The sequence below is a fragment of the Schistosoma mansoni genome, chromosome 1 (assembly GCF_000237925.1).
Source record: "Schistosoma mansoni strain Puerto Rico chromosome 1, complete genome".
NCBI classification, from domain to species: Eukaryota; Metazoa; Platyhelminthes; class Trematoda; order Strigeidida; family Schistosomatidae; genus Schistosoma; species Schistosoma mansoni.
In genome coordinates, this window is record NC_031495.1 from 19,946,166 (window position 1) to 19,968,656 (window position 22,491).

Here is a 22,491-nt window from a genome sequence, read left to right on the forward strand (position 1 = left end):
TTCGTCACCATACATCAACTTCTTTGACTCTGAGAACGCGTTTGACGGCGTGGATAAGAGAACGTTATGGAACCTTTATCGACACTATGGTGTACCTGAGATCATCAATATCATACGGTATTCATACGATGGACCTCCACATTTCAGGAGGAGCACGGAATACAATAGATAGTTTGGATGCAACCAGAAGATTTGGACTTCACAGATAACCGAGCTCTTCTATCCCATACACACCGGAAAATGCAGGTCAAGACAAGCAGTGTAGCAGAACCTTCTGCATCAGAAGGCCTCAACATACACAGGTGAAAAAGCAAGATCACCAAATAGAACACGGAGAACACCAACTACTTCACACTTGATGGAAAAGCTCTGGGAGAGGTGGAAACTCTCACATACCTGGACAGTATCATCGATGAGCAAGGAGGGTCTGGTGCAGACGTAGAGGCGAGGATTGGCAAAGTAATGACAGGTATCCTACAGTTGAGGAGCATATGCAACTCAAAACAACTGTCTGTATGCCAAAATCAAAGTGAGAATCTTCAATACGAACGTCAAGATTGTCCTACTGTACGGAGCTGAAACGTGGAGAAGTACTATAACCATCATCAAAAAGTACAAGTATGTATAAACAATTGTCGATGAAAGATACTCAATGTCTGTTTTCCGGATACCATCAGCAACACCTATTGTGGGAGTGAATAAACCAACTTTCAACTGACAAAGAAGTTATGAGAAAATGTTGGAGGTGTATAGGACATTTATTGAGGAAATCATCAAACTACATCATGAGACACACTTTTACTTGTAATCCTGAAGAGTGCTGGAAAAGACAATAACCCAAGAACATTGCGTCGGTAATTGGAAGTAGACATGAAAAAGATGAATAGTAACTGGAAAGTATTGCTCAGTACAGAGTTGGACTGAGAATGCTGTTGGGTGGCCTATGCTACTCTACGAGGGGTAACAGGAGTACGTAAATACATCAGCAGAGTAGATATACGATTTCGGTGGGGTACTAAAAAGTTCAAAATCAAAATAAGTGAAATTTTCACTTAATGACAGCTGATATAAACTCGCACCGTACACTAAAGTTTTGATATAATGTATGGAACAATGAGCTAAGTAAAAATAGTGTTTGTACAAAATTCTTTGAATAGTTCACTAATTTATCTTATCCTAATTTTTCCCTTTAATATAAGTTTTAAACTTGAATGCACATAATTATCACTGGTTTCGGGCTTTTTGGAGGTTGTGAAAGCAATTCTAGTTCGTTGGCTGTAAATCGTTTGAGACAAATTTGGAATAAAACGTATACTGATGCCTGTATTGGTATAAAACTACACACAATAGAGAATGTCCCTGTTACGTATAGAGCGGTCGACCAGTGCGTTAATTCTATCTGGAAAGAAAACCCTGTAAGTAAAATACCTTTGTGTAGGCTGAAGATTTCATGCAGCTGATTTAAGCTAATCTTTATGGTCTTATTGATTGTGCGATTTCAGTGGTATATAAGTTGTTAGTTACATCTTTATTTTAAAAGTCAATTTAGACTTTTTTCTGCTGTTTCTTACCAATAAATCAATATAGTGTAATTTTAGATGTGATAACTGAAAGTGTCGTTGATATGTAGTGTATATATTTCTTTCCTTGCTTCGCAGCAATGCTTTGGTTTTCGTTTACTCACTGCTAGGTGACAATTTGATGACGAGTGCCCAATGACACGACACCTAGATCTAGGGTTTCCTGTCGACCACCTCCAGCCACCACCTTTCATCTCAACATAGTGCATGTGATATTGAGTCACTTATATTTGTGGCCACATTACAGCTTGATAGATAGAATTCGATCAGCACTAAAGAAAGACTTCATATACATGACATTGGTCACTGCCCAGTGATTGACCAATTGTAAAAAACCTTTAGGCGTATTATAGTTCTCATATTTTTAAGTATTTCCTGACAATATAGTATATTGAAGTGCATTATTACCATTGTTAATCAAATTTGTTTATTTGGCTACACTTATAAGTTTTCCATCCGACGTCCATTTTAAGCAAGTCGAAATAGGCAGTTACTGGGCATATATACTTTCAACCACTTCACCCAATGGAGGTTTGAATTCAAAGTACTTAGAGAGCATTTTTATATTCATATAATCCCACAACATCTAATTTGAGGTTCTAGACATGTCTTAACATGGTTCTTTCGATGAACATCAGAAGTGATTAGAATTATTTGTAGATTTTTTAGTTTATTCATCTAACACCAGTAATGTAGATCTCTATTGGCAGTCAACTTAATTGGTATCCATCTTACCGTACGCTGATACTTCACGGTATTAAGTTACATCCCTCAGTGTGCTGCCTAGTAGGAATTCAAGTTAAAATTATCAGTCCTTCGTCTTGTCAATTGTAATTGATACTTTTTTTCTGAGAGGAGTGATAATTATGTCAGACTAAAATATATTCATATGTAATGGAGCATTTATTATTATTATTATTATTATTATTATTATTATTATTGTTATTAATGGCTTTATTCAATACTATAATCTGGTACAATATAGAATTCTCAGCACGAGTTATTTCAACAAGTTTTTTTTACCAAAAAAAAACAAAAACAAACAAAACAATCAAAATAAAAAGACAGAATAGAGATAAAAAAAAGGTTTAAGAAAATCTGAGTTTATACAAATTATCGAATTTGAGACATGCTTAAGAATACAGGTTATTTACTAGGTCAACTCTAACAGCCTGTTCGTCACAAAGTAAATTTGCTAGGTAAGGTATTACAGAACTTTTATAGATTTGCTTGCGTGCATGGATTTTAATGTATTTACGTCTCGTTCTACCAGAAGATATGCAAGGAGAAAGATATGAATGAAGTGGATGGTTAGTATCTGATAAGATAACACCTGCCAAGAGTTTGCAAGACTTAAGATGTCTATCCACAAGCATATTAACAATGACTTCAGAAGATTCACCACATACCTTGCAAACTGCCTTCAGCAATCTCCACAGTACAGCAAAGTCTTTTCTCAAAAGCCCGGGAAAGAATAATGGAGAGCAATATAAAATAATAGGTAATATGCAGGAATTTACAAATTGTAAGAGTAAATGGCGAGTAATCCCAAAAGCATGCAGCCTCTTTATGTAGTATGTCAAACGGTAAACTTTTTTCGATAACAGTAAAACATGAGAAGACCAAGAAAGATCAGAGGAAAAAATGACACCAAGATATTTGACCTTCGACACTGTGTTTATTAAGGAGTCTCCAATGGCACAAGCATTATGGGATCCCAAAATAGAGTATAGGTTCTGTCCATGTCTCAAGCTAAAGTTAACAGCTTGACATTTAGATGGATTGAGTAAGAGACCATTACCAACAGACCACCTTTCAATACGAGATAAAAACTCATTCATTTCTATAGGATGTAAGGAGGTAGAAATCGGCATACATACAGTGAGGTCGTCCGCATATTTTACAAAAGTGTTTTCTGTGGAAGATGGCAGATCATGCTGAAAGAAAGAGAAGAGCAGAGGTGAAAGAACAGCTCCTTGTGGCATACCTACAGTAGACAGTAGAGATGTTGAACACTTTCCTTCAAATACAGTGTACTGTTCTCTTCCAGAAAGGTAGGGACGTAACCAATTGGTTATCCAGCTGTCAGTGTCGATGCTGATCAGCTTGTTAAGTAAGAGGTGTCTTGAAATAGAATCAAAAGCAGAAGTAAAGTCCAGGAAAGCGCATCTAACATACTTCTTATCCTTTTCCAACCCGAACACTATATTGTGATGCAGAACAGCAACGGCATCTAATGTGCTTCTTTTGCATTTGTAAGCAAACTGATATGGATCACAGTGCTCTTTTATTGCAGGTTGAAGTGTTTGTATCAGTAATTTTTCCATTATTTTGAGGAAAGGGGAGGTTATTGCTATGGGTCTAAGTTTCACATTTTTATCACCAGAAACTTTCTTTGGTATAGGGATTATCTTTATCTTTCTCCACATTTTCGGTAAGACATTAGTTGAGAAGGATCTGTTAAAGATATTCGTTAATGGATAACATAAAACATCAGCACATTTTTTAAAAAGGATGTTTGGGATACCATCAGGTCCTAAACATTGGGATGAATTCAGAGACTGGAGACATTTTCGGACATCATTTTCAGTGAAACTGGGGACACAATTATTCTTCAAACCCTTGGATATAGGGAGCATGATGTCAGATGACTGACGAATAAAGGACTTATTTAAATCACAAACATTCAGCTGGTTATCGCTTCTAGTCTGCCTGTCCCCTGTAATTCCTTTAAAGAGTTTCCACATACTTGAAGAGCTTTTACAAGATAGGAGTTTCTGAGTAAACACAGAGTTGAGACGTCTAATCTCTAGGCTTATTTGACCATTTAACTTACGAACTTCAATAGTGTTTTTCTCCTTGTACATCCTTTCTTTTACCCTCCGTAGTCGTTTTAGTTGTGGAGATGTAAGTCGATCAAAACTTAAAAAGAAGGTTTCGGTAGGACAGCAAATATCAAAACAGAATTTAAGATAACAAGTGATAACATCCGTTGTGTTTTCTATTGAGTCATCTGTAAATAATTCCCAGTTGGTCGTACGAAACATGTTTTTTAGATTTTGTAAATTTTCTTCTGAGTAATTCCATATATATTACTTTTTTGGTATGGTGTATGTGTGTACTCTTTCCATGTTTACCATATACTTTAGGTAGGACACGAATTATACAGTGATCCGAACTAGACAATGGAGCACGTTTGCGAGTCACATATGCACCCAAGTATTGTCTTGATGGTCTTTATTTACAAAGTCTCGTACTTTACGTTGTGTTTAGTTCTTATCAGTCGATGTTTTTAATACCAACAGATTTAAATAGTTTTTCGTTGTTATCTGTCTAACTTATTAATTTCCATTAGGATTTAGTGATACATGTCGGTATGGATACCAGTGTGACGATGCCTATTTTGGAAACTTTGTCGTATAATAGTGGCTACGATAAACCAGATATGGATGGCGCTTATTGTGAAAATAATGGTTGTGCTAATATTCATGGTGAACCAGTTCTTTACTGTAATATGAATTTGAGTAAAGCATATAGTAAACTAGTGGATAATCATATTGCTTGTTCACTTTCAAATGACCCAGGCAGGTTTTTATGTGGCTATATATACTACAGGTTAGTTCTGTTCGTTATTAGTTCTATCACTTTATCCTGTTTTCCATTATAGATCACTGGAATATTCACCTGATCGAGTTGTTTTTGTACATGTACCATGTGCAGCTAGAATGTCTCCTGAAGATACCGCTATTTCACTTCTACAGATAATTCGTGAACTAACTGCTTTAAAAGGTGTTGTAATTCCTTATAAATAAACTGCTTAACAGCAGACGTCTTAAAAATTTAATTTCCTGTAAATTCTTGTAAGTTAGCAGGACTTTTTCAGCGAACCTGCACAGTGGTCTTCTCTATACACTGAGAAAAGCTGATTTCATGTCATTATTTTTATACGCATTATGCTTGCATTCTTTTATGCTCTGACGGCATTGACAAACCATTAAAATGAAGTCAATTTTTTGTACAAAATGATTTACTTGCAGGTATAGAAAAAATGAATTTATTTTCAGGTTTCTTATTTTGCTTTATTGATCTGAATCTTAAAAATAAAATAAAATGTTTGAAATTCATGCTAATATTTATACATAGTAGATACTAAACAAGTCATTATCGATTTATTTTTCAACAATTTCATATCTGTTATATTTTAAAATAGCAATAGCAGTCTCTTTGTTTCAAGAAGCCCAAAAATAAATGTTAAGGCGGTATTATTTTTACATCGTGATATATTTCAGTCGAAGAAGGAATTATATTTAAAGTCTCTGAACCTATTGTGGTGTGTGCTACTGATATCGACAGATATAAGTAGTATGTACCATCAATCGAAAGTGAAATATCTGGCGGCAGAAGGTTAAGAAGATCGAAGGTAAGAGAACGAGAACAGAGAGTGATTGATGTAGAAAGAAGGAATACTCTAGTCTGAGACAATTGATTGACCTTTTGCAAATGAAGTATTTCTTGTATGGTCCTCATGCATTTGGTTGCCCCCACTTGTGTTCTCGTTCACTACACTATCTCCAAGGTCTTGTTATATTTAATATGTATTTTATGGTACATGTGCCAAGAAACTACTTATTTCGACTTATTATACTGGCTAGGACGGGCGTAATTATTTATTTATTTATTTGAACACAAATAGTGGCACAAAGGGGCACCAGATATAAATGCGCCACACAATTGTGTAAGGGCTATGGTACTGTCCGGGCGCCCAAACCGAAGCAGGTGGTTTTCTTAGGGGGCCACACTCTGACCTAAAGGTCTGATCCACAAGGCAGTGGAGCACCGTGAGGAGATGCAGTCCCATAGTAGCCGATGACCAACAATTGGTTCATGCGCCATTTGTTCCCTCACGATACTGAAGCCCATGTGCACCATTGGTTTGGAATCAGGGTTTTCCAACTTCCTTAGGTGGACTTTCCGTGTCCACCAACCCGGTTAGAGCGCTGGACATTCGCTTTTCGTCCTCTGAATTTCGTAAACAACATCCCCGCTACGAGAAGGCAGTGAGTAGGACTTCCCTTGCAGAGACTGTATACGCGTGGCCGTGTGAGAGCATTTAGAGAGGGAGAGCGAGCCCTCCCCACTCTTGGCCGTACCAGGGCATTTGAGGGCAAGACGGGCGTAATTTGGAAGAAGACAAGTTATGGATAGACCATGGCATATCATCAGTACATGAAATCATTACCTATAGGTCTGGAACTTGTCAAGAGGTGCAAACTTCCTCGTTCGGCTAGGCGGGGTAGTCATAGTCTGTCGTAGGAAATCTTAAATAACATGGTTTAAAATCAGTTTGAGTAATCGGATGCATTGATTATTTTCACCTAAATTTTGAATTCATCGTAGCTGATTGACCAGTTTGATTTGTAACTTTAGAATTATTTATTGTACGTCCAGTTTTGCAGTATCATCGGTCTAATAATTTACACCTAGTTATACCATGCCTTAAAGTTTCAAGAATAATTTTCCTCAGAAACCAATACTTTCATGCATTAGTCCATAATGAGGTTTATTTTAGTTGTAACTATAAGATGTAATGAAATTCGTGTGGGCTGAATTATTAAAAATAATTAATGCTAAAAAGGATTATTATATGTATGTGATCAATATATTATTCTAGATAATTTAGTATGAAGATGATCAAGCTATTTCAGCTAACATTATCATGGTATTAAAGCACAAAATTATGAAGCGTCAACCATCATTTTTTAAGCAATTTAAAAATATTTGTACATAATCATTTCGTACAAATCTTAAAAAACAAATTAATGAAAATCCAGATTTTAAAATATTTAATCTATGATCGAGCAGTTATCGATAATTTCACCTGCCGAAGTTTGTTTCACAGTTTTCAATAATGATTTGTATCTTTTTTTCTGAGTTGCCTGTTTATCGCACATATTTGTTAAAGATTTTCTTGACTTTGATCAGTTGGATCGTCTGTTATATTCTTACTGTGTTAAGGGGATTCCACGAAATCTAAAATTATCCAGTTATTCCTCCACTTCCTATTTTATCCGCTACTGTTGTTTTTCCTCTTGGTCACTTCCTTTAATTGCACTGATTTGAAATAGTACATGAACCTGTACATGTTCTTATTTCAAATAGTTATATACTACTTAAAGGTATTCAGTAGAAACATTAAGAATTTGCACGTGCAGGCGAAATGTCAATACATTGTAGATTCGTGAAGTAATACATTCACCACTGAATTACCATATAATCTTAAGGGATTGAATACAATCTTAATGAAATTAACATGTGGATTGATATAAAAATGCATGATAAAATTATTTCTACATAAGAAAATCAAATCTACAAAAATAAATGTTAGGATGTAAAGTCAATTGCAAATATGAGAATCATGCGAAAAATATTTAAGACCAAGTGAGTTAAGAATAAGGAACTTATTTATTAGCACATAATGAAGTGGCATACATAAAGTCTTGTAGAAGTTAAGTAACGAGGAACTACTTGTTAATCGGTTTTCATCGGAAAAGGAAACCAACTGAATAACTTGTTAATAATTTCATGTAACGACCGAAGATGAACGGCGAACACGTTTATCACACATTAGATTTTGTTTCTCAATAAGTTCTGCAACATTGTTCATCTATATATTTGAATAAATAGGGAAAGAGTTCCATTCTAAAACTCGTTGAAATGCTAATTTTAAAAAGTAGTAATCTTACTGGGTGCACCTTGGACTGAAACATATCAGTTTCTTTTATTTCAAACTACGTTTATCTCATTAATAAGATGGATGGGTACATACCTAATTCTTTCACTGTCAAAATATAGGTAGTAAAGGGTATCTAATGAAGTACACTTTCGAAAAAGACTGGATAAACTACTAAATATATTTTTGGTGAAATCTTGAGATAAAACGAATAGTTTTAATTGGTACCATAAAAAACTAGATCCCTAGGAACTTTTCTAAACTATTTAAGTTTTAGGATAGTGCTATTGAGTAGAAAAGTGATATCATATGCATCTAGTTCTAATTGCTTATCCAATTCTGTTGATCGATTTAGGATCTGACCACCGGTGTTATTGACTCAGCTTTTGATGCTAGATGTTTACTGTCAATCGGTACAAGGTCTTTCTCAGTTCATCTAGTTAACACATAATACAAAACCTTTCAGTAAATCAAGGTAATAGAGATTCCTACATTCAACCCTACCATAAACTTCATAGTTATAAGAGGACACATGTAACAGTCACTTTTCCTTCGTAGGAGTTATTTTTTAGCAATAGAAATATTGTAAAATGATACATGTATGAGGTCATTTGCTTTAATTTTATCTGTGATGCGGATTATTGGGATACTTTACATAAATATTGAATGTGTACCAACTCACACTCATCAGTTTATAATATTTTTGGAAGGATAAGAAAATGCGTTCCCATTCTAATTGGGATATCTTATGGTCTAATTTATATATTTTTCAGAAAAACGTGTCTTATTTTTATTCTATGAAGGTTTCTGGCACTAGACATGTTCAGTAATCTCCTTCCTAGTTAACATTATGGAAATTTCTAAATAAGTATATTTCATACATTCTGACCACCATATACTTGCAAGGTATTTCTCATAACTGTGATATTCCAGTGAACTACTACAGTGATTGTGTTAATTAATTTGTGATAAAATTCCAAAAAAATAGAAGTACCATGTATGTTGTCTCCATATATACGATGAAAAATGGATATTTTTAAAGAACGAAGGAAAATATTAAGGTACGCCCCTGTTTTGTTACCGGTGAACATTATCCACAACAATACGATTTCGTATATATAGTTAGAGCGTAAAATTTCTCTTCACATTTGAACCAGGTAGTAGTTATTTATGAAAATGTAGTGACTAGGAGTTTGTTACTCTACTAGGCGACGAGGAGAAAGAAATTAACTTTATGAAACTAGTGGAAAACTCTGGGTCATCTGACACATGTGATATATGTCCACGATTGATTTAAAGACGTCATCACCCAGGATTGAAACTTCGAGTTGTAAGTTTTTTGAGTTTCCGTATAATGGTGTAGAATTAATGTACTGTCAGTATCAACAGATTTACTGGGTACGTTGAAAATGTCTGTAATCCATATATTTATTCCTAATAAAACGCCTTACTACTGCTAATGAATTACAAATAGTACATAAATTGATCTGTTAAAATCAATTTACCTGAAGTAAAAGGTGATACAGTAACATGATATTCATATTTTCATCCTCAGAAAATTTCGGCGATGAAACATGTTCCATTGATCGACATCGAGACTTAAGTTGTTTTGCATGTATAGAAGATGATCTGGAAATCTAAAGAGAATTATTATAACTGATGGAATTAAAACTAATAACATTCGCGCAACTCATCGTGAAATTAATTATTAAAATCTTCATTATTTTACAAATATTTACTAGCAAGTATTTATTTTATTTATTATTATTTTCGGATTGACAGGTTTTTATTTTTGCCATTCCTTCAAGGTATTATTACCGTTCTCAAAGTCTGTTACATTCTAAGATTAGCATTTTGTTTACAATAGTATATCGACACACACACAATATTATTGGAAAGTTCCTCACTGTTAATTTTCTACTGATCTGAAACATATTTTCGTTTTACATTCATATCCAAACAACTGATGAAAATTTCTGAGCAGAAAACTGATAGGCATTAAAAATGTACACAATTTATCACATAATCAGTCAACTCCGAAAATGTAACTGCTCATTGAAACAGCGTACATTATAACGAAAAGTTAAATAAATTGAAAGTAAATCTATTTAGTGTATCTTTCTGTACATCTTGATCAAACCTGTATAGATCTAGTCTTTAAGTATTTGACAGCTTACACAACGAAGTGGAATGTGTAAATTGTTTTGATGTATTGTACTGTTTACTTTACTAGAATCAATGACAATGCAACCAATTTTGCAGTTCAAGCAATATATAAAACAAGTTTTAATCATTCTTTATTCTTTTGAAGGGACAAATTTTATTTATAAAAAAATAAAGATGTGGAAAAGCCAGTTATCTAGTACTAATTAACTATATCAATTGGTTTATAATTTAAACTAATTATGATGATCCATTTCGCGGACGGGATTTCTCTTGAAATGTTTCTGAACATATTAATAGTTATTTCCTTTTAAAAATGAACTTACTTTACGTGGATAAACCGTTTGATTTTGTACAATCGATTCATCATTTATTCCTGTTATATGGTTATCTAAAGTAATAAGTTTATCACTTATAGTTAGATCATCTGATTGTGATAGCATAGAATTGAATGTAGACTTAACACCTTTCAGACTTATTTTTCTTTTTGTAGCCAAATTAATTTGTTCTTTATTTGAAATGTCACGTAATTTATTAATTCCATCTACTGAAGCATCTTTTTCATATTGACATCGACTTGATTCATTGTGTAGTGTTAAAGATTCCGACATAGAATTACCAGTAAACTTTCTAATATATGTTGGAGATTTCGATTTAGAGTGTATAGATTCCATGACATTATAACTATTTTTATCTTGATCAAATGTTAATTGATTATCAAACGACGATAAACTTTTCAATGAGGTTGAAGTTGCTTTTAAAATTTTATGAAACCATAATAATAAATTATGAAACGATTCTGTAGTGGATAATGTTTGCGAAACTGTTGAATTATTTTTTTTAGAATTGGATTTTCCAAATGAATTCCTTACTGTTGATGAACAGTGAGAAGATAATACATAATTTGGAGCTTGATTTATAGAGAAGAAATGAAACAAATAACTATAAATAACCAGACAAAGTTATATCAATGTTGTAGTGTTTATCATGGAAACAAGAATAAATTTTGGATCCTTAGTGTAGTTATTTTTAATGTCGGTATTTTTTAAGCGACTTAAGCACGACAGATTAAAATGTCCGTTTTTATCCAAAGAAAAAAGAAGTATGCTAATTTACATTCCTAAACTTTGCAACTTACCAAATATGAAATCAACTGCTTTTATCACTAGCAGCATGTTTGTCAATAAAAATGAAAACCAAACGATTACATGAATTTCTTGTTCAATTTAAAAATTCTAATTCTAGCGATCAACTCAAAATTATCTTTTACACTGTACTTTAAGGGTATTTTGCATGGTGGCTTTATAAGTTCTATTAACCATGGTAAGATAAATTTAACATAACTAGTAATAGACGAAATGATAAATCATGTTTATATACTTTTGACAGACCACAAAGTTTGAGTGTTACCGTACCAGTTGGACTGAGAGTTGAATAATATTCGTGGTAAATTGAACCTGTTTCTTGCAAGCTATTTGGTGATTGTGTCACTTGTCACCCAGCTTTTTCTATGAGGTCATTTTTGGAAAAGAATTAGAATTTGCGATGAACACCGACTACTGTATACATATTTCCGATGTATGCTGTTTTTGTCTATAAGGAATACTGATGCCGTATCAGGTTTCTTAATTACTAGATTGATAATTATTAGGTTACTTACAATTTGCATCGTTATAGTAACAAACCATTAAAGTAGACTCACGTCTCTCTAAATATTCGTCAGTCGAAGGAATCGAACCTGGTGATTGTGAGTGAACGTGTATTTCAACCTTTATTATTACTGGTACAACTAGCGGAAACCCTCTGGCTAAGAGATAATGCTTCCAAATCATTCATATTCAGACAAAAAATAAAAACTTTATGAACATACTGACTTCGACTTTGGGGGGATTTCGTTCGTGAAGTTCGGTTTTCTAGACCTCAAACCAACTGTATAGGTTTTACCTATCTTTGTGTCTACTAATTGAATCACGTATCCTGAAAATGGGTACTATAACGGCGAAAGATCTCTTAGAAACATTCATCAATTCTATAATACACGATTTAATTGAGTCTCTCTTGTTCAAAAGATGTGATTTTAATATTTATTCCGCTTGGTTCGACTCCTTTACGTCAGAGTACTTCCCAGTAGGTCTTCAGACTGCCCCATTTCTATATATTCATTTACAAAATCCACAAATATCTTTACTCCAGTGAGTCTCGCACTATAACTCAGATACTCCTGAAGGATCCTTGGTGCATTTCAATTTGGACAAGTGACCAGTAGTCTCCCTCATATTTCACTAAAATATCATTCAAATCTGACCTACAGACCTATTGGCGGTGTTGGATTCTTTGAGTTGGATAACTACATTGAGAAGCTCCTATTGTTTTTTATGGACAGCGTTACCAGTGTTTATTTGGAGTTTAACGCAACAAGCTGCGTCATAATATTCCAATCTTATGGTGTGGTAAGACGTTAATCTCACTAGTACTTTAATGAACTCTAAATAGTTTTACCTTTCAGACAAAACTACATTTGCCTTTTTAAAACTACAGTAAAATATATTGTCTTATAAAAGTATTAGCTTAATCATCTTATCTTGTTTTATTTTCTAATTTATGTTAGTTAAACCAGACAAATTTACGTAAATCGGATGATCGTAATGGAATGCGAAATAGTTGGTAAATATGTGAAGATAAGCACTTCAGCAATATGTAATGTTGTGTGTGCATTCACGATTATTAAATAAAATTATCGACTTTGTAATGTTTGTAGTGTAGAACTATGCAATATTTAGAAAGGGGTTTTGTGGATATTATAGTAATTTCAATAGCTGAACTCATGAGTCAACTGAAGCTACACCACCATGGAGAACTCGGAGGCACTGGACGGCTGTTTCATCCAGTGACCAACGTAGCTCAACCGGGTCTGTTGTGAGATGGTAACTCACTGAGGACAATGATGGGTGGTGGCGCAATTTCGTGGATCGGTTGAAGTTAGATATTAACACCGTTAGATGTTTGCCCAGTGGTTTAGTGGTTAAGCACTCGCGCGCGAGAACGATAGGTCCTGGATTCGAATCTCGCGAGGCGGGATCGTCGATGCGCACTGCTGAGGAGTCGCATACTAGGATGAAACGGCCGTTCAGTGCTTCCAGGTTTTCAATGGTGGTCTAACTTACATCAACTCATGAATTCAACTGACAAATTATGTAATATTTATTTATTTTTATTAATGAGCAGGTCATACTGAATGGATATCGGCTATCAAAATGAAATATAATCCTTTTTTCCATTTTATTGTACAACAAAACTACTGTGAAACGGAATTTCTTTTTAACAAAATATAGTTTTGGCATACGCACATATTTAACGTGGTTTTACTGATTTTTGAACGATAATTTCATAAAAGCTTGCAGTACATAACTACCCATGAACAGAGAATTATTCATCATAAGAAGTAACACAAAAGGTCATATATATATATTCGGATAACACAATTAATTTCATCCCTGAAAATTTGGGTTATAACAATTAAGAAATATGGCCGCATAAACAGCACATTAATTGCACAACCGCGACAAATGAAAGTAGAAAAACATGAATTTATAATGCCAACCATCTAAAAGCAATGCTTATATGTGATAACCATAACTTTCCCTAGCAGAACATGAACTAGTCCACATATGAACCTTCATTTAATTTTTCCAAGAAAGATTATAACTAATGGCAGAGACTACTCGAGATTGTTAGCTGGATGTTACATAACTGAAAATGGAAAGTTACTACGATAAATTTCTAGATTGTCGTTCAAATAAATCATTATGTATTTCGGGTATCCAGAACCGATTTAAACATAAATCCTGTTTAAAAAATGGAAACAACTCGTGTAACTTATTTCGAAAAATATTTGTGCTGATTTTGTATAAAGTATCACTGTTATATGCCTATTCGTTCAAGGATATGTTTTCCGTCCAAACTTATGGAACTACACCAAAATGATGACTTCTAATCATTGAAGTAGTATTATGTACTGACAGATGGATCTTTAATAACTTATCTAAATTTATGACAGTTTTATGCAAAGGAAAAGTACGGTACATTTTATAGTTCTAGGTACTAAGAAATGTATCCAACAGTCCTGTAATCCTTGATGCGTAACTCAATGATTTCATAAATCAGTAAGATGCCTTCTTACTAATGTCCCACTTTTGCATCAACAATCATCACAAGCACGCTATAAAATAGAATGGATATACCACAGAGAATTTAGCTAACAACTCAGTTTCAATATCTGTTGCACAAAGTTTCCATATTCTATAAACAGAAGTTCTAAAGCGAGAGTGGTTTCATTTTTCTTACGGCAGTATTTACTTTCTCGCCATTAGAAGAAACTCTAAAATGTCTCGTTGAAACTACACCCTCTTTATAAGATTAAATGGTCTATTTTTATTGTTGTGCAGTAGTATAACTGATGTATTTTAACTTCAAATTAATTTTAACCTAGGTACATGATAATCTTATGCAATGTAAAATTTGTTCCAAGTGTCAATGGGACGAACCAAGTAACTCTTCCATTATTAAATTTCTCAGAAGTACATATCAGCCGTTTTGCATCATTTTACGTTACAGACTTAGATTTAATACACTTATGACTCCTAAGATAAAGAACTAAAGAGTTAACGGGATAATGGTTGTTGGTCAAAATGAATGTAACGAGTTTATTTCCGCAAGCATAATTCCATCACTAAACTACGAAATTTCCAAGGCTCTAGCTAATAAATCTACAGAGTTCAAACTAACAATTAGCAGTTTCACCTAAAGTCATATCTATTATACCATAACAGAGCCAATCCACTTCAAACTATATAGTTTCACAAACTCACTGACTTACTTAGGTAGTCCCTTAATTAATTCCTTTTAACCAATGTTAATAAATGTCACTTACAATTCAATAATTCTTCAGATGTGTATGGGAGAATTCCGGTAAGTTGAACAGACATGTGCTTGTTTCTTTCGTATTGTTCTTTCAATGCATGTCGATGGGCATCCTCAGATAGTTCAAGTTGTTTGATTTTTTTTGTCATTTCAGACAACTGATAAATACAATGAAAGCAAATTTTGAAAAACTCTAAACAATGTATATGAATAATTTATGAATGCTTTTAATATGCTTCTCAGTTATAAAGAAATACAACTGTATTTAATTCAAAGTAAGAACGTTTCTTCAAGAAGTAACCTAATGCTATATACAGAAACTAATAGCACTCAAAAGAAAACATGCATTAAAGACAGATTTCCTCTATTATGAAAGAGATTTACACTAAGATGAGAGGATTAAAATTATTATGTATTAAGTAATATGTATTAAATAGATATTTGATTTCAATTTGCTACTCATCGACAATGTCTGAGCAGGTTAAATGCCTTCTGTATTTTAGTGACACTTCAGAATACATCAGTTTGTGATTGAAACTACCATCAGAATACAGAAACTTCTGCACGAAATCGTCTAAACTACACAGTGTTTAGATATTTAATCGCATCGTTTTTTCCTGTGTCTTCATTTTTTCAAACGAATAGAAATTATTACAAACAAACGGTCTTTGAAGTATAGCTAAAATATGTTAATTTGGATACAATACATTCTCGATTAATGAATACAAATGCTTTAAGTTTTGTCTAATGCCTTATGATCTTACATTTTTAGCAGAAACATGCACATGCAATCATAAAACTATTAATAAAAATCATATAATGATTGATTGGTGTTAAGTTTTATTATCTAACAAATTTGATACTATCATATATGTTTTAAAAATACTTTATAAGTGTGTTGCTTATTGTTTTATTTAATCACATGAATTAGGTTTGAACTGAATCATTTCGTGACGAGGATATCATTGTCACTTAAAGAGTAATATGACAGATTATACTTACTTACTTACTTACGCCTGTTACTCCCAATGGAGCATAGGCCGATGACAGATTATGCCTACATAATTTTAAATGACAGTTCTCAGTGCTAGTCAGCAAATCCAGTTGAACGTTTAAAATGAATCAGGTAGGTATGATAATTCTGTTGACATTTTTCGATATTGTATTCTGTCCCTTTAAATCACATTGACAACAAGTGTATTATTTCAGCAAAAAAGATGGTAATGTGAACATGTATATTGTTCAGTGCATTCTAAAGCCAGTCCGTAATGGATAACTATGAAATTCCACAGTTCACAAACCTCAAGTTGTAAATAACTTCTGATTGACTAATTTTATTATTTATGGCCTCAATTACATAGCCCTTTCTCTCTCTCTCTCCATATATATATATATATATATATATATATATATATACCGGAAGTCATTACATTTGATTATCCGAATATTTGGAAATGAAGTTTAGGAATGAATGAAATCTAATTTTTAGAAAATAATCCGCAGATAATTTCAATCCTTGAATTATCGACCACTTGAAAAATCACAATAAGCTGAATAGAATTGAGCTGTTTTTTTTCTACTGTTAAACTTTTTCAGTTTGGACATTCCAAACAATATATCTCAAGTCCAATAGTAAATACGTTTTGTAAAACCTACCGTAGGTTCATTCCAAATTTAGTGTTTTATTTAGATATTGCTATCGTGTTTTTGTAGAAATTAACTCTTAAATTTGATACCACTGACAAACCAGAGTGCTATTTAGTGGTCAAGGTATTCAATTTTCAGCTACTAAGAGATGGTTTATACGTTGTTAAGATTTTCCAGTTATTTCACAATTATTAAATTTTTCAATGGTATGATTTAAATAAATTTTGTAAGTTATGTATAAAGTTCTATTGATATTTTGCATTTATCCTCAGAAAGAAAAGTTCATATCTAATTGAAACTGAAAGATCAATTTTTTTTCCATGAATAGCTAGATAAGATTTAGATAAGAATTCACTTAGTGTTACTTGTTTGAATCTTCCCATTGATGTTTAGGACTGCAACTGGTCAGTCTCTAATTGGCATATGTGCATACTGTGCGTATTGCTTCGATGTAGCCTTAGATAAGAATTGTTATGTTATATTCTTTTCAAATTATATAAATTTTAATTTTTTGTTATTTTAATTTATAATTCATTGTGTTTTGTGTTCTAAATTATAACAAGAGTTTCGTTTAGTACACCTTAATTATGTACAGGGTCTATTTGATAAATATAAAATTAAAAAACTTGATATGAATGTTTTCTAGTGAAACTAAGGAACAACTATTGAGAAATTCACAAAATTATTGAAGGGGATTTATAGAGATAATGATTCAGCAGCGGCTGAATGCCAGTTTCTCATGCGTAATTCCGTCAGTAGATTAGGTCACTTTCTCTAGTCACCAAACGTAACCCATCTAATATTTTATCTTGTCCGCAAAATGTAGAATCGACATGTAAGGGTGAAACAAGTATAATTTTGAAACGATAAAACGTGGAACGGTGAGGTAGGTAGAGGACCTGATTACTGAGGACGTCTAAGGACTCTTTGAACCATTGAAATAAGAAACGGGACAAGTTAACTACCACAAATAGGGATAAAATTGGTTTTCCTTATTTTTTTTTGTGAAATAAAGTCTTAATGGCCTTAATTAGAGTATATATTGAACGCAATACATGTGATTCTCATGCATAAATTGAAAAAGAGTTGTATTGGTTTCTTCAAAAATTGAAATTCTTTTTTCAATTTTCTAAGTAGATACTTGACATATTTAATATTAGGTAAACACGATTATCATTTACACATTAATTTAACCATACCTGGCACTTATAATGTAAAAGTTGTCGTTGAACATTAACAGTAGTTCGAGCGCATTCACAAGCTTCATCTGAATCACTTACACACAAACATTTTAAAGGGATAGAAATTTCGCGAATACCAGAACTTTGATGAATGAGTGAATTAAAATCACACTGACTATCTTTATCGATGTAGAAAGATTTATGAGACCGTTCTTGTTGTTGTTGAGCGTTTAACGTCTTATCTAATTTAGATGAACGTAAACGACTGAAAAATAGTTGAAATCCGTTCTGGGAAATAGAATCATCTTTCAAATTTGTTTTCATTTCAGGCAATGAAGTTCTTTTATCATGAAATTGTGATTTAATTCGATTTTCTAGTACATAAAGAATACCTTCTGATGTAAGGGGAACATCTTGATCAGCTAACTTTTCCAATGAATTTTTATTCAGATAAAACTTGGTACTTTTATCTGGATTGGTTATTTCAGGTGCTTTTTCTACTCGTTCTTGATATGTAGGTGAACAGACTAGCATTGTGTTCTTCTGTAGAAGATCTACCGTAACATAAAAACAAAACGTTAATATTAAGTAACGTATATAAAAATATGGCTGAAATTTCATCTACTTTTGTAGGCTTATATCTCATTGACGTTTCATAACATTGAAAATTTCGAAAATCTCAGAATAACTCGAAAAGATCATTATCAACTTCATGAGGTATACAAATTGTGAGCAATACTGACTATTTTACAGTAAACGATAAATATGATTTATTTACTTGTCGAAAGGCCTAGATGCTGTCAGAAGCCCTTACAAATATTTCTCAATAGACGATATAAGGTATTTGTGTAAACCACACTGAGATTGACTTTTCTAGGACTCCATACATTCTTATTGAAGATTGCTTACAGATTTACTCTCAGTCTTGTCATAGTGTATGAAATCCATTAAGAACTTTTCTTATTTCAATAAGGGGATCCAATTCGAAATAGCGGTCACCAAATTTGAGTGAATATTTCGAAACATATATATAGCTACATGAAATGGGCTAATTTATCTCGTGCCTAAACTATAACCATAAAGAATTCCAAGTAAAATGTTTACAGTTTCAGCTATGCATCTATATTTATTTACCAGATAAAATATCTATTATGTTTAGATATTATTGAAGAATCTTTTCTAGTTAAGTGGCTTTAAGTTTGCCAACTAGACCTTAGATGTTTTCAGAATATTGATATGATCTACCGGGGATTATTTTCAATATTTATGCAAAAGTTTACTTCGATTTCCTTAAGTTTTTCAAATAATGCATATTTGATGAAAACAAATCATTTTTAAGTTTGCTTATGGGCTATTCGGTTTTATGAACTCTTTAAGATTGTTCCAGCTATAGAAAATAGGATATTCGTAAAATTAGTAAGCCTCACATGATATTCGACATTTAAAAGAACAAGAATGTTTCGACATTAAATAAAGAAAATGTGAAAGCTATAATCACTGTAAAGGTATGGATTAGGATGCAACATATTTTTACAGTATTATTTATCCATGCTATGTGTCATTATCAATTTCCGCTTAGTATTAGTTCAACTTTTTAAGATTCAGAGTATATACGAGAAATACACTTTCAAACAGTGATTGACAGATGTACGTCTTCATTTGTAACCGTTTTTGTGACGAGTGAAGATATTGTTTGTGGATAAACTAATTAGACTTAAGATGGATACCCTCCGATGTTTACAAGAAATTCAAAACGGAATGATGTATGACTTGTACCTTATTAAGAGCTAAGTTAAACCTATCAATATTCAGTTACTAAGATGCTTTCAACTGATAAATATAGCAAGACTAAGAATTGCGGATGAGCTTGAGAAATTCTTTAAATGACATTCGGAAATCGGTTAGTTTTTCATTAAAACAATAAAAGGAAGTAAATGCAATAAAAACGTACATAAAATTTAAACACGGCTTATGAATTCTTCAAGGAAACAACAACCCTAATGAATTCTTGAGTTTTCAATATTAAGTTGTTCATTTACGTTATATGCATTGTGATTACCTATCAAATGTCAAAGATATTACAGTCATTTTACAGTCACCACTATCAATAGTTACATATTGTTCTCTTTAGACTGTTATGTTACATAAACAAAAAACAAAAGAAAAACTGAAAATACCCATAAACATAAATTTTAATAACTTAACAAATGGACTTATATGAGATTGATGTCATCCAAATTATGTTATCAATTAAAGTATGGCAATGAATTCATAAGTTAACTGGGAAAATTACCAGTAAAGATGAAACCGTGATTTAAATATGTTCACAGTAACAGTAATAACAAGAAGAATTAAGTACCAAGAAACAAAATCGTATGATAGCAATGTTGGTGTTGCTTTATTTCTTACAAAATAAACGTGATTGGATTATTCTTATCAAAATAAATTAGGAAACAATAGTTGCAGAATACAAATGAAATTAAACTTCTTCTATAATGTAATTCAGTGGTTGTGTATTCATTTCATATGGTCGGCTTTTAAGCAAAAATACCTTTTACATTTTAAAAGTTAGATAGGAGTTTAAACTAGCCATTTGTTAGTTGAAAGTCGAACACTTCAATAGTGAGTCAACTCTGTAAATATAATCACTATATTGAGTTCTACTAAATTCAAATCATTATTTACTACCTAGTTAAAGGAATTCATTCAATCAATAGTACATTCATAATAATCCTATATACTCTATTCTTTAATATTTTATTGATTTTCAAACAGATACTTTTAAAATTAGTTTCACATCAACACTAGTGAAATAAACAAAACTTTTTTGGATTGATTCATTTACCATACATTGAATAAACATTTTTTTTTAAATTGTTTGGGTTTTTCAGCAATGAATGGATTTTATCGATCAGGTTTATATATATATATATATTGGTCTAGCAAAACAAATATTTAACAATTTTAGCTGATTACTAAAACTATGTATAATTGTAATATGAAACAGTAATAATTGAATATATATTACAATATTTGCGTAATATATCTACTCATATAGAATTATTGATGAAATAAACTAATTTCACTAAATAAAGGTTACAATTTTTTAGTGAATAGCTAGTTCATCATTAATGATTTAATGATAATAGTTGAAAGCATGAGTCAATTGAAGCTAGACCACCAAGGAAAACCTGGAAGCACTGGACTGAAATCTCCATAAAAACCCCTTCTGATAATAATGATAATAGTTCGATTAAATTTAAAGTTTTTTTTTTAAACAAGAATTCTATCAATTTGGAAAAAACAAACAATCAACCTTGAAGTACATACATAAAATTAAACTGTTCAATTACATACGCATATTTTCTTCCAATAATTGTCCAGTTTTAAGTTGTAAATTTTCTAATTGTCTTCTTAAATTTTCATTTTCATTTTTTAATCTATCATTTAAATATTGAATAAAAAGAAATTTGTTTCAATTATATGATAATTATTGGATAAGTAGATTAATAAAGTCAACTTATTTTATATAGTTGAAATCATGAGTCAATTAAAGCTAGACCATTATAGAAAACCTGGAAGCATTGGACAGCCGTTTCGTTATATTGTGGGACTCCTCGGCAGTGAGCATCCGCGATCGTGCCTTGCGAGACTCGAAACCAGGACCAATCAGTCTCGCGCGCGAGCGCCTAACCACTAGACCACTCAGCTACGGCAACTAATATGAGAACTATCAACTGGGTCAAATACAGACTTGAGGTTGAAGAACTCAATAACATTATTGTGATAGAGGGCTGTTGATGAAAATATGAAGGAATGAATAGTATCTGAAGGCCAATTGAAGAGCGCTTGAATAAGAATGAGAATTTTTGTAGAATACAATGAATCCATTGTTTTACGTTGCTTTTTTTCTCAGATTTATACGACCAAAAATTTTCGTTAGTAAAAATATTAAATTACCTGAAATTTTCAATCGACGAGTTATTGTTAATGATCAGTAAAGTTATTTGGTATTCACAAGTTTCTTTTAATTTTGTTTTTAAATCATTAATTTAAAGCCTTTATTACGATTTTACTGATCTCTGATATTAATGCATTTCTCAAAAATTTCAAATACATTAATCTTTTGAATTAACGGAAATTAATAGTCTGTACGCACTTACAAACAAGGCAACGAAGTCTAATAAATTTATTGTATTGTATAAACACCAAAGTTTGTGCTTTGTTTAATTTCTTCAAAGCTACAAACCCCATGAAAGCTGCTCCAGTT

At 32.3% G+C, this 22,491-nt stretch overlaps 2 protein-coding genes across 2 annotated transcripts in view; one reads left to right on the plus strand and one right to left on the minus strand.

Annotated features, from left to right (window-relative positions):
- Positions 1-1,211: 1,211 nt before the first annotated feature.
- Positions 1,212-5,392, plus strand: Smp_140810 (pyroglutamyl-peptidase I (C15 family); the record flags this gene model as incomplete). The annotated part of the gene is made up of 3 exons (XM_018793583.1): positions 1,212-1,415; positions 4,936-5,168; positions 5,248-5,392. 3 exons carry the CDS (start codon positions 1,212-1,214, stop codon positions 5,390-5,392), a joined length of 582 nt encoding a protein of 193 aa, XP_018648081.1.
- Positions 5,393-7,317: 1,925 nt separating this feature from the next.
- Positions 7,318-22,491, minus strand: part of Smp_140820 (putative sp8) — a gene marked incomplete at its 5' end in the record, with an annotated part of 34,675 nt that continues 19,501 nt past the window's right edge. Inside the window, 6 exons of the mRNA XM_018793584.1 lie at positions 7,318-8,244; positions 9,816-9,947; positions 10,800-11,383; positions 15,404-15,551; positions 18,240-18,775; positions 21,579-21,661. Coding sequence (XP_018648082.1) covers positions 8,161-8,244; positions 9,816-9,947; positions 10,800-11,383; positions 15,404-15,551; positions 18,240-18,775; positions 21,579-21,661 — 1,567 coding nt within the window. The remainder of the gene's footprint in view (positions 8,245-9,815; positions 9,948-10,799; positions 11,384-15,403; positions 15,552-18,239; positions 18,776-21,578; positions 21,662-22,491) is intronic.